Source organism: Zalophus californianus, chromosome 15, assembly GCF_009762305.2.
Source record: "Zalophus californianus isolate mZalCal1 chromosome 15, mZalCal1.pri.v2, whole genome shotgun sequence".
NCBI lineage: Eukaryota > Metazoa > Chordata > Mammalia > Carnivora > Otariidae > Zalophus > Zalophus californianus.
Window position 1 is genome coordinate 21466042 of NC_045609.1, and position 20835 is coordinate 21486876.

General features: G+C 41.2%; 2 protein-coding genes across 2 annotated transcripts in view; one reads left to right on the forward strand and one right to left on the reverse strand.

Annotated features, from left to right (window-relative positions):
* The window catches only part of CCDC6 (coiled-coil domain containing 6), a 118793-nt gene extending 111350 nt beyond the window's left edge, over positions 1 to 7443 (reverse strand). Inside the window, exon 1 of the mRNA XM_027596449.2 lies at positions 7003 to 7443. Within this exon, the coding sequence (XP_027452250.1) occupies positions 7003 to 7311 (309 nt within the window). The 5' untranslated portion in view covers positions 7312 to 7443. The remainder of the gene's footprint in view (positions 1 to 7002) is intronic.
* Positions 7368 to 10345, forward strand: LOC118356331. The gene is made up of 2 exons (XM_035724277.1): positions 7368 to 8597; positions 10257 to 10345. Exon 1 carries the CDS (start codon positions 7389 to 7391, stop codon positions 8094 to 8096), a length of 708 nt encoding a protein of 235 aa, XP_035580170.1. The 5' UTR covers positions 7368 to 7388; the 3' UTR covers positions 8097 to 8597; positions 10257 to 10345.
* Positions 10346 to 20835: the final 10490 nt, after the last annotated feature.

Consider the following 20835-nt stretch of genomic DNA (forward strand, 5'->3'; position numbering starts at 1 on the left):
ACATCAAATCTAGAGACCAACAGTAAGTAAGGGGGTGAGTTATTTCTAAATAACCATAAATCTATTAACCCCTTTGAGCATTCTTCTCCCTAAAAAAGAACGCTTCCACAAAGTGATACTTGTAATTTACTGGAATGAGCACTGGAATAAAATTCATAGCTGTAAACCTGACAGCAATAGAAGAAAATTTGACAGCACTGGGGAAGGAAGAGTCTGCAAGTGAACACCCCACCGAGATCCTGACAATTAGAAACATTTTCCAGAGCATTAGTTTCCCTGTCAAGAAAGTTTCAACCAACCACCACTAAGCAAGAACATACTGAACTGTGAATATTTACTTCACCACCTTTGACAATAATTCAATCTATCTAAAAGCAGCTGTACTGTGATTGAAAACAAAAAGCAACTCCTACCCACTGAGGATAGAAGTTTGGGAGGGAGAAAGAGGGCTGTTCTTCCTCGTTCAGCCTGGCTGTGGTTTAAAAAGCTCAGATTAGCATTTCTAGGTGTCAATGCAATTATCACTGCAAGGAATGATTTAAGAAAAAAAGAATGCAAGCACACTGTGTGTGACACTATTATTAACCCCCGAAACTCCACTCTGTAAGCCACACGTGGGCATCCACAAGGATTCAGTAAGCCTCCCAATCCTGTTTGCAGATACCTCCCCAACTAGAGCTCCAGGTGACTGGTACCTACATAGATGCGTGACAGCCTGAAGCTGCTTCCCAGAGGCAGCTGGGGGGCATTTTCACATTAACAAAAGTTGTAAGAAGCACTGGAGTGATCTGTCACCATCACTGAAACTGAAGTGGTAAATCTGACACTTCCCACAGAGCCACTTTTTCCCCTAAAAACCTGGCTCAAAAATCCTTGGAAAGGTGAACCTAAAGACACTTTGTCCCCTTTCAGAAGTAAAATGTATCATGAACACCTAGATATATGCTACAAGGTAGCCTACATCACCCATGGTTAGAAGGCAAGAGCTTGGGACGCAGGTTGATGGTAGTAGTCCCCCAAAGTATACAGTGTATCCATTCACCCATCTAGTCCTCTGCTTAACCAACCAGGGAGAAAATGGTGTTTGCTGTTGTTCAGGGCACATGCAGGAGAGCGGCCCTATTAGCACTTGGTCAGGAGACCAAGTATGGGCCCCCTCACCCAGTTAAACACAAAAACAATCCCGAAAAACTCCACCACCCAATGCCTCCACAGTCAAGCCAACATACCCTTGAGTATCTACCACATGCCAGGCACTGAGGAAGCAGAGTAAACAAAGCAAATTCTGCCCCTGAAAGGAATGTATGCATCTGCTGCGGAAGGCCTATGTGATGCGGATGTGCAAGGAGTGACCGATGGGTCCCGTGGGACCATATGAATGGGCACATGATCCACTGTGTGGCTGGCAAAGAGGCAATGCCAGTGCACACCGGGGTGGGGGTGGAAAAGGCAGTCTAGTCTCCTTGGATTTATGAGGTAGAAAGGAAGGGAGGAGTAAGGAATAAGACTAAGGACAGGAAGTACATCCTAGAGGAGTCAAAGAAACCTATTAAAATTCCAGAAACTAGCAGTTCAACCAAGTGAGAGCTTCAAAAATGCGAGGGGTATGAACATGAGGGGTACATCTGTGAAGCACAAAGGGGCCAGACCAGGCAGAGCCTGGCAAACGACCAGCAAGTCGACCTGGGGGGCACCTGGGTGGCTCAGATGGTTAAGCGTCTGCCTTCGGCTCAGGTCATGATCCCAGCATCCTGGGATAAAGCCCCACATCTGGCTCCTGGCTCAGCGGGGAGTCTGCTTCTCCCTCTCCCTCTGCCCCCTGCTCATGCTCTATCTCTGTGTCTCAAATGAATAAATAAAATCTTTAAAAAAATAAAAAAGAAAGAAAGAAAGTCAACCTGGATCCAGAGGGTAATAGGGCGCCATTGAAAGTTTTTAAATAAGCAATGACTATTTCAGGTTTTTGCTGTAGGCCAGTCTCTGGTCTTGAACAAGAGTCACCACAAACCAGGAACTGGTGATTCTCTGAACTATTCCTCATCCCCAGCAAAACAAATAAGGAGAACACCACAAAAGACTGACATAATCTCCTCTAATGATGTTTCTTTAATCAAATACAAATACATTATATGAAACACACAGAGGGGACCTATGAACATGAAGAACTTTAACTGCAGAAGAAATCTAACATTATAGCCTTTTTAAGAAGCCTGAACTTGTGTACAATTAGACCTAACCGTGAGGTCATACATTTCTCTAAGTTGTGTCTCAAGTTGTGTCTCAAGTTGGGTGTTTCCATTAAGAATCTAAGGGGAAAAAATTTTAACAGAAAAAAAAAAATGACACACACCACACCTCTTTACAAGGGCAATGTCAATCCGACAGCTTCAGGGTCTGCCAAAATGAAGTCTTAAAAATGGAAAATAGTGTATTAGGCTTCCAGAGTAAATAATCCCAAATCCACAACATTTACTATATGGTGGCTTTTATTGGTTAATGAGACCATTACACTGTTGATGTTTAAAATCGCCAGGTTTTCTAATCATGACATTCCAACCTGTTTTTCTACTATAGCCTCAAAATGCCTTTTTATTTATGTATTTCCCTGTCTATAATAAAGTACTAATTTTCTAGTTAGAGAAAGATCCTTAAATACTAGTGACTTATTTCAGGCCTTTATTTTCAAACCAGACACATGCTGAAGGTCTGAACTGGTCTAGGAAAAGCACACACCTTAGAGAACTAGCCATGCCAGGTGTGAAGCTCTGCTTATACTCTGAGAAGCCCAGCAACTAACCGGTCTACAGCTGTGAAGCCATCCAGTGACTGCCCAGTAATGCATTTCCTCATCTGCTCAGGGACCACCATCCCTAGACACCACTCACTACAATGAATCAGATCATCTCCAATTACATTTTCACCCATAACACAAGCTGATAGATCTAACCTTACATCTAAAAGCTGCTCAACAGAGTTACTGAGCATTTGTTTTTTGTTTATTTTCTCCACTCCAAAGAAGAAATTATGATCTATAATCAGCATCCTGGTTGCTGATTTACTCGGAGAAACTGGATAATCATTCAAAACATTCCATTCCACCCCTCAGCCCCAAGTAAAACACCTTAGGGCCAAGCTTGTAACTCCCAGATGCTCCAGGCACTTAGACACATGGATGAAAGGCCTCATACAGAGGATTCTTCCCTGTAGATAATGCTTACCTCTATCATACATATGCTGAGAACAGACCCATGAAACCAGTCCTTTATTAAATGGATAGTTTGATCCAAATAAGCAGTTATATACCAAAACAGACAGAAATGACCACGGTTACGAGTTCTATTAGCCTTTGTACTGGATTTTAAGAGAGGACATGGAGGTGGGGGGGGGGGGGAGCACCAGGTTGGCTCAGTCAGTTAAGTGGCCAAATCTTGATTTCGCTCAGATCACCGTCTCAGGGTTCTGGGATCAAGCCCTGCATCGGGCTCCACACTCAGCGGGGAGTCTGCTTAAGGATATTCTCTCTCTCTCCACCCCTCCCCCCACTTACACATTCTCTCTAAAATAAATAATCTTAAAAAAAAAAGAGGGCACAACACTGAGGTATCACTACACACCTATGAGAATGGCCAAAATCCAAAAGACTGACAACACCAAGTGCTAGCAAAGATGTGGAGCAACAGGAACTCTCATTCATTGCTGGCAGGAATGCAAAACGGTACAGCCACTTTGGAAAGACAATCTGGAAGTTTCTTAACAAAATTAAAAATACTCTTTCCATATAATCCAGTAATTGCTCTCCTTGGTGTTTACCCAAAGGAGCAGAAATCTTTTGTCCACACAAAACCCTGCACACAGATGTTCGTTGCAGCTCTATTCAAAAAATGCCAAAAGTTGGAAGTAACCAGTCCTTCGGTAGGTTAATGGATAACTATGAAGACAGTAAAAAAGATAAGTGGTTGCCAGGTTAGGGAGCGATAAAAAGGCAGGGCACAGAGGATTTTTAAGGCACTTGGTCTACTCTGTATGATGCTATAATGGTAAATCCACAGAATGTACAAACAGCAAGAGTGAACCCTAATGTAAACTATGGACTTGGGTGATTACGATGTGTCAAAGTTGGCTCATCAGTTCTAACAAATGTACCACTCTGGAGGATAATGTTGATAATGGGGGGTGGGAAGAAGGACAGGGACTATATGAGAAATCTCTGCACCTTTCCTTCAATTTTGCTGCAAACATAAAACTGCTCCGAAAAATAAACTGTTTAAAAAGAGAGAGAGATTGAGAGGGTACCTCTCCTCCATGGTGTGGCTAATGAGCAATGTATCTTTCTGAACATGTTCAGGGGAAAGGAAAGACATCAATAATCATCTTTAATGCTCAAGAACATGAAAGTTAACATTATATGTAGAGGAAATAATAAAAGGCAGGAAGGCAAGTAATAGGATTATGCTGCCATCTTCCCTTCAAATTAACTAAAATAGTGAAAAATCTAGCAAGGCCTTCATTTAATTGAATACAAGCCTTATCACAAACTTTCTAGGCAGCTACTAACAAGGGCTATGTTTAAGTTAGAGTTGTCATGGGTTGTGTAGCTTAACCTTGACATAAATTACAATACGGTGTTGTTCAATGGACCCCTTACACCCACAAACCCATTTCATGTAGTCACATACATTTCTCCTCCCAAATTACACACCGGAGAGGTCAAAACCACTTCAACACAATCTGGGTCTCAGATCAGTTAACGAAACTCTCAAAAGCTTAAAGGAATCTCTTCTCTGCGTTTGCTTTAGTAACACCTGCCAAGTCCTAGGGAACCAGGTAAACCACAGGCATTTTTATTTGTCTACCTAAATATATGAATCAGAGATTAAAGAAGAACTGAGCGGCTTTTGGTACTTGAAGGCTGTCATCTAAAACAATTTTAAAACTCCACTCAGTAAGGTCACAGAACACTTCACAACGTATATTTGGTTGGATGTCAGTTTTAGCTGAGGGTAAGTGCTAAGAAATAAAGCCACCACCTTACACTCTCTTCAAACCAAGTGTTCAGAAGGTCTCTGATCTTATACACCAGGAATGAACATGTTTGTCCGTGGAAAGCCAACGTGTTTGTGTACAATTTACAGACCTTATAATATGGTCAAGTATCAAACAGATACCCTTTCATAGTACCTCCACCCCCTAATCCTCTCCGGAACAAACAAAAACAACAGCCTGAATTGCTCACTGTATGCAAGAGGCTAGGGATTCTGTTTCATAAAGTTTTACTACGTTCCGTGGTTCACATTCTCCAAAAGACGAAAGCTCTCATTTACTAACTCAAACCTTAAATAAACTGCTTCCACCAACTTCCCCCTCTTCTCAAACCCCCACTCAGCAGAGACATCTCTCTGGGCCAAGAAAGCTACAGAGGAGGCTTGGAAGTGCCTGCCTCTGCAAATTCCTCCCCCTTCCTACCGAAAGGGCACTTCAAGAACTTGACAGTCTGGAAAGGCGTGAATGTTGCTCCAATTCCATTCACCAGGACTGGATTTGAGCATGCAAAGTGTCTTTCTACAATCAATTTCTATTTAGGCTGCCAATTACACTGAAACTTTGGTGGAAATCTGCTTCCTAAGCAAATTCAGAATGCCATCCAGGTCCCATGTATGAGCTAGCACTGGGGAGCATACACACCCACTCACACATACACACTCACTCCTCCGCTGAAGACTTTTTCTGGCACAGGGGCATCCTAAACTTGCCCCCATTTCATTTCCAGACTGTCATCTTTGATCCATTCCCAAATTCATGCCTTTTTCTCCAACTGAAGGTTCAGTCTAATCAGCTATTGTGCAGCAACTATGGTAATTTATCCCCTTGATTTCTTGACATTTTCTTCTCTGCTCCTGGCTGGGAAACTGTTTTGATCTGAATAGAGTTGTCTGTATAGGGATTCTGCATGTTAATGATGTGGCTAGCTGGCAGAGATATTAGGTGAGAGCACACGGTGTACTTTTGCCTGTTATGTTTCGCCTCATCACGGCTAGAGTGGCCTTTCTAATCGCCTGCAACACTAGGAAGGAGACTACAACACCTAATCTTAACTGTCTTCGGGGGAGCCTGGGGGGCTAGGTGGAAACAGAACAGACAGCCTATTCTCTCATCAAGACTCTAGACTCAGAGGCAAAATACCCCTAGGCACTCCACCACCAATGAAGCAAACACACCTCGTTCGGCAAGAGAAAAGGAGTCAGTCGATACCCTTCACCACGGTTTGAGCCTGTCCAAGCTTCATACCCTTCACTCTGTCCAGGCTAGTATGAGATGCTGCATTCGCCCGGCTGTATATTGCTGCTGCCACCCCGCACCCCAACCCCAAGGAAAGGACTTCCAACGGAGGTGGGAGCATCAGCTCCGGTACCCGCCCTTCCCTCTCAATCCTGGCCAGAAAACTCCACTTCCCGGATTCCCAGCCACTCTCTCCCGCCCCCTCCCCGGGCGATCAAGCTAGCGCCGTCCAGATGCCAGCGAAGTGCCCAGCCCAGCTATGCAACCCCCCAGTACCCCAAGCCAGGCCCCTGGAACTGACTCCGAGCTCCTCCCTCTCCCACAGCCTAGGGATCCCCAGATTCTGGACGCACCCCTTAGGCATGCTAGGACTGAAAAAAGTCCCACCCCGCCCCCCCCCCCCCCCCAAGCCACGCCACCAGCCTCCAGCACTGCCCGGGAGAGGCCTCCTCCCCAGAGGCTAAAAGGAAACGTGGGTGGTGGTCCAGCAGCTTTCTCCCACACCCCGCGAGGAGCCTGACCCTCAGGGGAGGCCAGACTCGCGTGTCCCCGGAGGAACACCTCCCTCTCCCCGACCCCCCGGGGACCAGCAGTTCTTGGCAGAGAGTGTGCTTGCTGCGGGTTCCCGGGAGCCTCGGGGAGTTCGGGGGCTGCCCGGTCCAGGTGCAGCCTCTCCCGGAGGCGGGCGGAGGTCGGCGCCACGGCGCGCCCCCGGGGGGCACTCACGATGGTCACGCTGGCTTTGCGCAGGTCGCGGTTTTCCTCCTGCAGCGCCTTGCACTTGAGTTTGTAGGTCTCTAGCTCGATCTTCAGCACCTTGTTCTCCTGCTGCAGCGAGGCCAGGCGGTTGGTAAGCTCCTCCAGGCGGAACGGCGAGATGACAATGCCCCCCGACTTCCCACCGCCGCCACCTCCCCCGCCGCTGCCGCCGCCGCCGCCGCCCGAGGTCGATGAGCAGGACGACTGCATGGCGGCCGAGCTGCTGCTGTTGCCCCCCGCCCCGTCCGTGTCGCTCTCGCTGGCGCTGTCCGCCATGGCCGCGGCGGGCTGGGGAAAGGAGGAGGAGGAGGAGGAGCAGGGAGGCGGCAGCGGCGGCGAAGGCTGGGCTGCGAATGAGTGGGCGCCGGGCGAGCACAGAGGAGCGCGGAGCTGGGCGCCTGGCAGCAGGGCGCAGACTCCGAGCGGCGGCGAGAGAAAGAGAGGGAGCTTCCCGCTGCCAAGGGACCTCCTCTGCCAGAGAACAGAGACCCCGCCCGGGCTCGGGCAGTACTGCACTGGGGCTCGCTCCAGCCGGGCCTGGCGCGCTCGCTAGGCCGCCCTACAAAGCTGGCCGAGAGCTCCGGGACCCGCCCGCCGCCGCCGCCGCGGCCGCCGCGGCCCGCCTCCCGGTGCCGGCCCGCGGTCCAGAGACACGCCAGTGCAGGAAGGCCAGGCCAGCCTCCGCACCAGCTGCGCACCGACCGCACGTGTTCCGAGGGAGGGCCTCCTGGCCCCCCGACCTAAGCCCCCGGCCGCCCAGCCTCTTCCGGGCTCGCGCCGGCTCCCGGGAAAAAGAAACCCAGTGCCCCGCTAGCCTTGCAGGTGCTGGGGACACGTGGAAAGGTCACGCCGGCTCCCGCATCCAGCCCTGGCCGAGCCGTGGCCCCATCTTCCGCCGACTGCGTGTGCTCCTGTCTCCCTCTGTCTGTTTCAAACATAGACGCAGCCCTTTCGGTTTTATCTTCTCGGTGAGCTTAACCGGGAAGCCTAGGATAGCGCAAAGAGAACAGAAAGTTCCCCCTCCAGGAGCCGAGTGGGGTGAAACAGCAGCCACAGGTTAACCTCGTTAAGAAAGAATTTGCGGAAGCGACGCTGCGCTCTCTTTACTCCTCCTCCTAATAATCTCATAAACCATACTGCGCTCAATTGTTTAAACAAGGTGCAACTTTTTCTTTTTCTCTTTGCATCTTGAGAACAGTGCCAGGATGTGTCACGCAATGGGATTGAGACACTAACATTTACCTAAGCCAAGAAGAAAAAAAGAAACACTTTCAATGGATTAAAACCCATCCTTTTAAGTGCCAGGTTTCCAAAGTAACTGCAGACATGGCATTATGCTATACAAATGATGATTAAAGTGGGAATACGGGTAACCATCACCCTTATTTACGATCATCTTGCCCACTCCTAGAAAACTTTTAATAGGTTAAAAATAAAACATTAATTAATCTAATGTGATCTAATTCAGGGTTCTAGTTTTGAAGTATAAGAAATTCGAAATCGAAACTTTGATTCCTCCTCTTCCCTCCCAAAGAAAAGCTTGCAGGAAATCCGCCCAGCAGGTGAGATGATTCTAAACACCTTTAAACTGTTGAAACAAAACAGCTTTCACTTATGTATAAAAATTGGAAAGTGAAACTGACCAGACTAGTTATTATCTGAGCTTAGTCAAGGAAAGAACAAACACTTGGAAACAGAAAATGGGGGAGGGAGGGTGCGGGGAGAAAAAAGTGTGAAAATTTTCTATTGCTGTGAACTTTTGGAAACGTTTATAATGTGTCAGGAAGGATAAAGAGGTGGATTTAATGATTTATAGTCCCACTCTTCTGTTATCTTTAAACCTAAATTTGATCTAATGATTAAACTGTCATTAAAGTGTCATTCAGTGGCCAGTGGAAACTGGTATCTCGGAATAAACTAAAACTCCAAGTGTTCCAAATGACATCATCTTTTACCAAGATGGCTGCTTCCAGCAGACAGCTGAGAAATGCCAACAGCAATTAACCCCCAAATTTCTCCTAGTTATTTTTTAGCCCTAAAGGACTTATGAACTTAATCACTGTTGGTGTGGCAGGAAACAAACAAACAAACAAAGAATTGGTTTTGCTCTTCAGAAACATATAGCCAATGTGAATTGTTAGAAGTGATACAGTGTAATTTTCATTGAAACTTATTTCTCTCCCTGACTTTTCTTTTCGGGGATCTGGTACATGAGACAAGCATCTCGTTAAAGTAGAAACGGCTTCTGGAAAACTCACTTGCTAGGTGAAATGGAAGAGTAAAGCTAGCAGGGAGCAGCACCACAGGGAGAAACTCAGATTTAACAGCATTCTTTCCGCTTTATTCAGCGCCGTGATAGAATCTTAGAGCGGGTCTGGCTTCCATACTTCACAAGTTTCTATTGTTCCTATCCCATAGTATCTTAAAGCTTACACTTTTAGAGCTTATTGCAACAGAAACATTCCTTCCAGGCAGAGCAAGGGGCAAGTTGGCTCTCAGCTTTATCACCAACTACCTGAGAAAGACGGACTGACTCCTTCAAGTCAGCAGGGGGGTGGGGTTTAAAGCGCCTGACTTTCTTAAAGGGCCCACGTTACAGGAAACCTAAAAATGTGTTGGTCTTGAATAGGATCTGGAGGAAAACTGCATTTTGACGTGGTATTTGTAGGCAGTAATTGTGCTTAGAAGACTTTGGGGGAAAGCCATCTTCTAAAGCTTCCCTGCTGATACAGATGGGAATAAACTGGGGAAAATTTTTTTTCACTGTGGTTTTTATTGTTATTGCAAAGCAGAAGCGTGTCTAATTTTCTACTTCTTGTAAAAGTGATTCCCCTTATAAACAGACCATTTATCACAACATTGGTTCAGTAGTAGCATTACAATAGAAACACTAGTTACAAGGGGCGCCTGGGGGGCTCAGGCTTAAGCGTCTGCCTTCGACTCGGCTCATGATCCCAGGATCCTGAGATCGAGCCCCGCATCAGGCTCCCTGCTTGGCTGGGAGCCTGCTTCTCCCACTCCCCCTGCTTTGTTCCCTCTCTAGCTGTCTCTCTCTGTCAAATTAATCAATAAAATCTTTAAAAGAAAAAGAAAGAAAGAAAGAAAGAGAGAAAGAGAGAAAGAGAGAAAGAGAGAAAGAGAGAAAGAAAGAAAGAAAGAAAGAAAAGAAAGAAAAACACTAGTTACAAAACTAATAATATCATTATAAAACTCTTTCTCAGTTTTCTAGGGGAAATGAATCAGAAGAAAAGGTAGCAGTGTGTGCTGCCTGGAGGAAGAAGAGACATATTTAGATAATGGCTTCCATGGGAGAAGTAATGAAATTTACCTTTGCCCTAAATTCAAGCTGCAAAATATGACAACAAAGGAAAAGAATACCTTATAGTCTAATTATAAGGCACAACATCACAATCTTTCTTTGTCTAATGCTCTTTGGGCAGCTGATTTACTCTATGGCTTTGAACCTTCCAACAGTAAAATTAAAATAATGCCATAAATCAGAGGGAAGTTTTGTTTGTTTTTTTATGGCTATAAATAAATTGCTGTACATATCTAATGTCACACTAATGTCACATACTAGTGATTTCATTCAAACTCTGAATGGATTTGGTGGGTTGTTGCAAGATCCATTGTTACAGTTTTGAAAAGAATCTGAATAAGCCAGTATGAGCTGGTTATCACAGAGTGCTGGAATTTGGATAGAATCACAGAAGAATGGGCCACTATGGTGTTATCATTTTCTTGAAAAGTAGTTGATATTGAAATATGTCTTGCTTATTGAAATATATCCACACTTCCTACTATGCTTATCTTCAACCACCCCATTTCTTTAACATGTTTTTTCAATATCTTATGCATACTGATGTCAAACTAGTCCTGCATATCCAGCATCCCACCCTGGCAAAAGGTCATGACTACAAGATGAATTACATATCTCATCTCTATCCTCCTGTTTGTGTTCACTCATTATTGGTTCAAAGGAATCAAAACCATCTCTACAAACGGCAGACAAAAGAAATATGTCATCAGCTAAAGTAAATTAGATGAGAATCAAGAATTTCAAAAATAAAAAATGAAAACATACGACTTACATGTCTGGAGATTTAGCAACCTACAAAACCTAAAATTTTTCTTGACAGAAAACATACTGAACTACTGACCAAGAAATGCTATTTAAACTGGTACTAAATACACAGCAGAACTTGAAAGAAAGTAAAGGGAATCCCAGGCTCCAAGGCAAAGAGGAAAATTAGAAACAACCCAAATGTTCACCTACAATATAAATCCTGTTATATTCATGCAATGAATAATATACAGCAACATGAATGAGCAAACTACAGCTACATGAAACAGCATGAGTGAACCTTGCAAACATATTAGTAAGCAAAGGAAGCCAGACAAAAAAGAGTATATACTGTATGATTGCATTTATATAAAGTTCAAAAATAGACAAAATTAATCTATGAGGTTAGACATCAGAATTATGATGCTCTTTGGGAAGAGATAGTGTTTGGAAAGGGTACTGGAAGATTTCTAATAATGTTCTTTTTCTTTTTCCAGGTTGTTACATAGGTACATTCACTTGTGAAAAGATATTGAGCTATATGTTTATGATCTATGTACTTTACTCTATGTATCTTCCACTTAAACAAAATGTATAAATCAAAAAAGGGGAGGAGTGAGGCACTATAAACCACAGTAGCAGCTGAAACTGGAGCAACAGTGTTGTGGGGTTTGTTGATCATGAGTTTAATGCCTATCAAGGACAGAATTTGAGGACTTGGGGCCATACAAGGCAGGAAGGTGTAACTAAGGAACCTGCAAAATGCCAGACAGTCAAAAAGCCACACCACACTGAAAGTTTTCCTACCTGCATACAGGAAGACAACAAGGAAGATTGTTTGCCTTAAACTGGATTTAGAGTTTAAAAAAAAAAAAGATCTCTTTGGAAAAGCTATCATGGAGTTAGGGATTTCACATATAAACTTCATACTACCTACATGGTCCAAAAATCCCCAATCTGACATAGTATCTTAAAAGTAGGGTTGGTTTGGGAACTTTCTGGGTGATGGAAGTGTTCTATAGTTTCACTGTGGTAGTGGTTACACAAATGTATACATTTGTCAAATCTCATCAAACATACTTAAAAAGCGTGTTTGCGCTCTATGTAAAATCTGACCAAGAAATTAAACTGACAAAAAATATTTGGCATAAAGATGGTAGTATTTCTAGTGTACCTGAAAGAAACAAGCAAAACTTTACTCTGGAAGCAGTCTCAAAATGAAAATGGAATTACAATTGGAAATTATAAAACACACAGAGAAATAATCCCTCACAAATAAAAATTAACAAACAGTAAAGAACAGGAAGGATGGTATCCCTAGAATTTCAGTTAAGACAAGTGTTGGAGAGAATTGGATTGGATAAAATTAAGTATGTTTAAAATAAAAGCCATAAAAGAAGGAATAGAAAGCATAAGATAGAAAAAACACAAACAGACTTGAAAACAGAACAGTCCAAATTACAAAACAACCAGAGAAAATATTTGGAGCTTAAAATATATAGTAGGCTAAAATCAATTAACCAAAGACCAGGAACACACCTGCAGCCACAAAAGCTGGCTTTATCTAGCTTGCTGCAACAAAGGAGAATGGACACCACAGAAATTGTGGGAGGGGTTTATTACAGGATTTGTGCTTGAAACAGGTGATTCTAAGCAAGGTTTAAGAAGGCAAGGGTCAGTTCTGAATTAGATATTGTCAAAAAGTGGAGGAAATTTGGTAATTGAGTATCTTGGTAATTTTTATCTAAGAAGCAGGAGTCAGAAAGCAGGGCTAGAGTTATCATTTGGAAAGAAGCAGTAGTCACTCATATACTCAAGAGTGAGATAAAAATAATTAATTAGTTATTTTTATTGCTTCAGAGTATCTTTCTTTCTGTCCTCTTCCAACACCAACATGGAAGGGCCTTATCTAATCATTATTTTTATTCTATTAGCATTCTTCTTCCAATTAGGAACACCTAAACTGCCAGCAGAGCAGTTTTTTCACTTCATTAAGTGAATAATTGTAAAAACCCGCGAGGAGTAAATTAATTAGCAGATTGGATACAGCTAAAGAGAGAATTAGCAAAGTAGAAGATAGATCTGAGGAAATTAGAATGCAGCACAGAGATATACAGAGATAGAAGAGCGAGGATAGAAGAGCAAGGTTCAAGATACATCTAATAGGTATTCAGAAATTAGAGAACAAAGTGGAAGAATGGAGGCAATATTTAAAGTGATAATGGCTAAGAACTTTCCATAATTGACAGAAAAATAAGAATGGTCATATTCAAGAGGTAAAATAAGAATGGAATAAGATACAGATGCCTGGGTGGCTCAGTTGGTTAAACATCTGCCTTCAGCTGAGGTCATGATCCCAGGGTCCTTGGATCGAGTCCCACACTGGGCTCCTTGCTCAGCAAGGAGCCTGCTTCTCCCTCTGCCTGCTGCTCCCCCTGATCATGCTCTCTCTCTCTCTTTCTCTCTCTGACAAATAAGTAAATAAAATCTTAAAAAAAAAAAAAAAAGAATGGAATAGGATAGCAGCCCTGGGCTGGCTCAATCAATAGACTGTACAACTCTTGATCTCGGGGTCATGAGTTCAAGCCCCACATTGAGCATGGAGCCTACTTAGAAACAAAAAAAGAATGGAATAAGATAAATAAAAATAGAGCTATATCAAGAGAAATTCAAACATATTCTGGTAAAAAAAAAAAACTCGGAAGAACAAGCGCAAAAAAATTAAAATAATCCTATATAAAACCAGAGAGAAAAGCAAAAATAGAGACTACCTCAAAGGACAATTATCTACAATCAGAGTATCAGCAGATTTCTTAATAGCAACAATAGAAGCCAGAAGACAACGCAATAATAACATCAAAATGCTAAGAGAAAATGACTGTACTAGGAATCTATGCACAGCTATGACACTCTCTAAGAATAAGACTAAATTAAAGACATTTTAAGACAAATATATTACCACTAACAGTCCAGCTCAGAGAATTTCTAGATGTTCTTCTAGAAGCAGCAAGATACAAGAAAGAACCATGAGCAAAGAAACTTAGAAGGAAGTGTCTAAATTTAAACAAATACTGACTACATAGTATAAAAAATATAAAAAATAATGACGATGAATAATGGGAGTTTAAAAACCAACAACAGAGCCTCTGAGTGGCTCAGTCGGTTAAGCGTCTGCCTTTGGCTCAGGTCATGATCCCAGGTCCTGGGATCAAGCCCCGCATCAGGCTCCCTGCTCAGTGGGAAGCCTGCTTCTGTCTCCCACTCCCCCTGCTTATGTTCCCTCTCTTGCTGTCTCTCTCTCTGTCGAATAAAAAAATAAAATCTTAAAAAAAAAACCCAACAATAATAATAATTACTATCTTAGGGAGAAGTAAAATACTGGAAGACAACAACAAATGGGTAGAGAGGAATTGGAGTTAAGGCATTCTAAAGACTTTGTGATATTCAAAAGGAAAGTAAAGATAACAATTCACTTATGTTTTTGTTGAGTAGGTATGTTAAAATTTTAAAGTAAACCACTAAAAGTATATAAATGAAATTTTTAACTTTCAGATCAGTTAAGGGAATAAAGGAGAACAGCAAATACTTACTCAATCCACTAGGGAGTTTAAAAAAATAAAAGAAGAAAAGAACCAGAGAAAATCAGAATAAATAGAAATCACACATACACACAAAGATTGTAGAAATGTGTACATATATATCAGGAAGCATAAAAACTGTAATTGAACCTACCTATGGAAGCACAGAGATAATCAGAATGGAAAAAAAAAATCCAGCCATATTTCTTAAAAGCCCATCAGATTTTTTTTTTTTTAGATTTTATTTATTTATTTGACAGTGTGAGAGGGAACACAAGCAGGCGGAGTGGAAGAGGGGGAAGCAGGCTTCCCACAGAGCAGGGAGCCCAATGCAGGGCTCGATCTCAGGACCCTGGAATCATGACCTGAGCCAAAGGCAGACGCTTAATGACGGAGCCACCCAGGTGCCCCAAGCCTGTCAGACTTTTAAAAATTTGAAAGTAAAAGAATGAAAAAAGATACATTATACAAATACCTACCAAAAGAAAACTGAAGAAGCCAGATTAAAATATGCCCATCAAATAAATCAAAAGTGCTGTAAGATATAAAAGAAAGTAAGCATCCAATAATTAAAGGAACAAATAACCATAAAAATAAAATAAAATTTTTATGCACCCAGTAGTAATATAGCCTCACAAATATGTATTAAAAATTAACAGAATCATGTGGATAAATTGACAAATCCACAATCATCATACATGATCATAGCACATCTCTCCATTGAAAGATTAAGCAAATGAAAAATTTAAAAAGAATGTGAAAGATTTGAACACAATTAACAAGCTTGATCCAGTGTGTGTGTGTGTGTGTGTGTGTGTGTGTGTGTGTGTGTGTGTGTGTGTGTCTCTATACCCAACAATTATAAAACAAGCACTCTATTCAGGCACACAATTTACCAAAAGTGGTAATGAACTAGGCCACAAAGCAGGTCTCAACATACAAAATCCCATATTTACTAGGTGCTTACCCTGTGCCAGGTGCTGGCTAAATGCTTTAGTGCTTCACATATATTCATTTGTTTAATCCTCAGAAACAACCCTACTTGAGTAGGTACTATTTTTATTTCTGTTTTTAAGATGAGGAAACTCAGGCTAAAAAAAATTTTAGAAAATTGCCCCAGCTCATCAAATGATAAGTTGGAAGACTGGAGTACAAAATAATGCAGTATGTAGACTTGCACTTTTCTTCCCTTAGGGAGGAAATTTTATAAGATATACACAAGCACATATTCTCAATACCCCAAATTAATAAGTTTTGCCATTTGGTCATATTTCTTTTATTATTTTCCTTTTTTCTAAAAGACACAGTGTACTTAAACAGTTAGTCTCCTTTAACAACAACTCAGTTTGGGATGCCTAGGTGGCTCAGTCAATTAAGTGCTGACTCAGGCCTTGATCTCAGGGTCTTGATATCAGGGTCATGAGTTCAAGCTCTGCGTTAGCTCCACGCTGAGTCCGGAGCCTACTTAAAAAATAATAATAATAAAATAAATAAAATAACAACAACAACTCAGTTTGATTCCCTGCCTCTTTTCCAGGATAGACAGGTTTCCTTCCAGTTTATATTTTATGCACTCATAATGGCCAATACTTGTGACTATTAAAAATGTTTTATTTTGGTGAGGATGCATATGCAATGTGCACTTATACATAGGAATCAATTTTAATAGTTATTTGGAGAAGGAAGGAAAGGGCGTTTTGTTTTTCTGTGTGTGGGTGTTGGTTTTTTATTTTATTTTATTTTATTTATTTATTTGAGAAAGAGAGAGCGTGAGTCGGGGCAGGGACAGAGGGAGAAGCAGAGGGAGAAGCAGACTCCCAGGGAGCCCGACACAGGACTCAATCCCATGACCCCAGGATCATGACCTGAACCAAAGGCAGATGCCCAACCAACTGAGCCATCCAGGCGCCCAGGAAAGGGCATTTTGTTGAGGAAAAAAGGGCTAATGGCATAAACCAAAAACAGTGAAACATTTAGTGAGGCCAGAACATGAGCCATAAGAGAACAAGTGACTGAAGATGTAAACTGTGACAAGATTTGAAGCATTTTTTTTATGACACAGGAATGAATTTGGATTTTATCCTGTAGGAAATAAATCAGAATAGTTGTCTTTTTCTTTCCAAGGAGGAAAGTGGTATGTTTAGATATTTTAAAGTAAAATAGAAACATTACAATGTTTCCCTCCAAATAATTTTCCCGCATGACCACAATTATTATTACCAATAAAATTAACAGTAATCCCCTTACTATCATACAGAACTCTATTTTTTAAGTAAGCTCTATGCTCAATGTGGGGCTCAAACTCATGACCCCAAGATCAAAAGTCATATGCTCTACTGTCTGAGCCAGCCAGGTGCCCCCAGTACCCCACTAATAGCATAATTTTCCCGATTGTCACCAACATGTTTTTTACAACAGACTTACAACATTGCATTGCATTTTTGGGTCTTTTTAGCCTCTTATTTTAATAAAGCCCCTTTCAACACTTTTCTCATGTCATTAAAATGCTGCAGACACTTATGCAATATCCCACTTCTAGATTTGTCCAATTCTTCCTTTTGATATTTTTTTTAAATTTTCCTTCTGCCCTTTGTGTTTCCTAAAAACCAGAACTTAGGTCTAAAACTTGTTTAGATTCAGGTTAAACATTCTTAAGAATATTTCATAGGTGATGCTGTGTGCTTCACATTGCAACACATAGAGGAAGCACATAATGTCTGAGTGTTGACTAAAAATGGACACTGAGATTAATCCCTGAGTTAAAGTGGTGACATCCAGTTTTCACTATTGCAATGCTATGGTTTACCTTTTTCTCCCAACAAATAATGGACAGGGTGACATCTTGGCATGGATACATTTTCATCTTGTCTCCTATCATCACTTGACCTAATGATTTCAACATCCATGGATGATCCTAGTATCAAATTAGTAATTTCAGCTGTCATTCTTTTGTAAAGAAGAGTTTTTTTCTCAGTAGCTAGGATTATGTAGTTGCCCTGATATACAATTCCTCCTGAAAATGGAGAATAAATACTTCATTATAGGACATATACTCTTAACAACCATGATTTTTTGCCTTATCAAAGAATGAAGATCAAGCTTTCTGATCATAATGTAATTAAATGATAAATTATTAATAAGACATAACTAAAATAATATATAAAATGTATATTAGGGAATTTAAAATAGTTTCTAAATAAATTATGGGTCAAAAGTGAATTAAATATGAAAATGAACAGAAATTTATAACAATGATCATTTAAAATCTACTTATCTACTAGGTATTTACCATAAAGATACAAATGTAGGGATCCGAAGGGGTACGTGCACCCCAATGTTTATAGCAGCGATGTCCACAATAGCCAAACTGTGGAAAGAGCCAAGATGTCCATCGACAGATGAATGGATAAAGAAGATGTGGTATATATACACAATGGAATATTATGCAGCCATCAAAAGGAATGAGATCTTGCCATTTGCAACACCATGGATGGAACTGGAGGGTGTTCTGCTGAGTGAAATAAGTCAGTCAGAGAAAGACATGTATCATATGACCTCACTGGTATGAGGAATTCTTAATCTCAGGAAACAAACTGAGGGTTGCTGGAGTGGCGGGGGTTGGGAGGGATTGGGTGGCTGGGTGATAAACATTGGGGAGGGTATGTGCTATGGTGAGCACTATGAATTGTACAAGACTGATGAATCACGGATCTGTACTTCTGAAACAAATAATGCAATATATGTTAAGAAAAAAAAAAGAAGAAGAAGATAGCAGGAGGGGAAGAATGAAGGGGAGTAAGTCGGAGGGGGAGACGAACCATGAGAGACGGTGGACTCTGAAAAACAAACTGAGGGTTCTAGAGGGGAGGGGGGTGGGGGATGGGTTAGTCTGGTGATGGGTATTAAAGAGGGCACATTCTGTGTGGAGCACCGGGTGTTATGCACAAACAATGAATCATGGAACACTACATCAAAAACTAATGATGTAATGTATGGTGATGAACATAACAATAAAAAATTATTGAAAAAAAAGACGATATGGCAGGAACCATAACAAAAATAAATAAATAAAATAAATTCTACTTATCAAACATGAGGGATGCTGCTAAAGTAGCAAAATGGCAGATAAACAATTAGTAAGATACAGCAAGGAGAAAAAGATAAGGAGCAAACACTTGTAAGCAATTTTAAGGCAAGAAATTTAAAAAAAGTGTAGTTAAAATATAGAATTTTTGTAGGAAAAAAATAATTTGCCAAGAACAAGTAGAAAACCTGAATGTAACCATTGAGCAAATTGAAGCAGAGGTTTAAAATGTTCCTCCAAAAAATACTCTCCTCTGAGGTCTGAAAGATTTACAAGAGAGTGTTACCAAACAATCTGAGAACAAATAATCCCTGTCTTATACAAACTGTTCCAGAGAATAGAGAACGAGCAAATAACTCACAACTATTTTATGAGGATAATAAACCTGATCCTAAAACCAGAAAAGGGCAGTGTAGAAAAAAAGAAAGAAAAAGAAAGAAAGTTAAAGGCTGTTAGACTGCTAATAGTATTCACCAAAACTCCTCTCGCCTATTTTAGGCACTCAATCAGACAAGCTCTCCCAACCTCACTTGCAGTTGGGCATGCAGGTATGATAGTATTCCCCAGAGTGGAATATAAATGGAAGTGATGTATGCCACTGCCAGACATGAAGAATAAAAAATTTTAAGCATAGTCCTCCTTGCTCTTTTCCTTTATGGCTAACTGTAATGGTAACCTCCGGGGCCCCTGCAGAGAGCACAAACTCAAGATGGCAGAACCCCCGTCAGCCTGGACTCCTAAAAGACTACATATAGCAGGTAAGATGTTCGCATCTCATATAACGGACAAAGTATTAGTACCCGCAATATATAAACAACTCCTGTATGTGATTAAGAAAAAACAAAACAAAACAAAACAGTCCATTAGGGAAAAAAAGGCAAAGGATAGTGATCAGACAATTCTACAGAAGGAGAAAACCAAAATGGCCAATAAACAACTGACAAAACGCTCACTCTTACTACTGGTAAGTGAAATCCAAATTAATACCACAATGAAATACCCTTGCATAGCCTTCAAATTGGCAACAAAATTTAAATCTAACAACAGCAGATGTTGATGAGAACATGAAACAATGAGGATGCTCTTCTCTTATTCACTGCTGATAGAATGGTAAACTGGAGAACAATTTAGTAATATCTAATAAAGTTGAAAATGCATGTTTCTTATAATCTAGCAATTCCTTAGTACGCATTCTGGAAAACAATCACACATGTACACAAGGAGACATTAACAAGAATCTTTGCAGAATTGTGTAAAACAGCAAAATCTAGGAACAAATAAATGTTCATCAGTAGGAGAGTAGATAAATAAACTTATTCCATACACCAAGAAAAGTAAATTCTCTAGAGCAATATGTATCTATATGGATAATTCTCAAAAACATGTTAAGGGGAAACAAAACAAGCAGCAGAAATATAGTACATATAATACGATTTAAACGTAAGCAAAACAGTCATCATTGGTGAGTACTTCCATATGCGGTGTATACATGAAGGCCTGTATATCGATAAACACCAATTTCAAGATCCTGGTTGCCTCTAGGAAAGAGGAGAAGATTACAGAGGGCTTCAACTCTGTCTGTCATATTTCTTTAAAAAATAAGTGTGTAAAAACTTGGCTGTCAATGTAACAAAATGTTAAGATTTGACAAGACTGGATTGTGCATAGCAGGTTGTTTTAATACTTTTCTGTGTGTTTCAAATACAGTCGATCACCGATCACTGATCACCACCGATTATTGGTGGATTCCATATTTGTGAATTTGCATCCTCCCTAAAATGTATTTGTCACCCCCGAATCAATACATGTAGTGCTGCTGTGGTATTTGGCAGACACGTGCAGTGTTGAAAAGTTGGGGTCACCTGGTACACACGTTCTCAAGGTAGCACAGAGGAACACTCGACTTGTTTGTTTCAGCTTTTTATACAATAAAAAGTGTCCCTCTCACGGTCTGTCTAGTGCCTGCTGTTTTGCATCTTTGTGCTTTTTGGTGATACTTTCACTGTTTACAATGGCCCTCAAATGTAGTGCTGAGGTAGTGTCTGGTGTCCTAAGCTCGATAAGGCTCTGATGTG

Coding starts and splice junctions, on each gene's coding strand:
- LOC118356331 (XM_035724277.1), top strand. CDS start 7,389: ATGAGTGGGCGCCGGGCGAGCACAGAGGAGCGCGGAGCTGGGCGCCTG.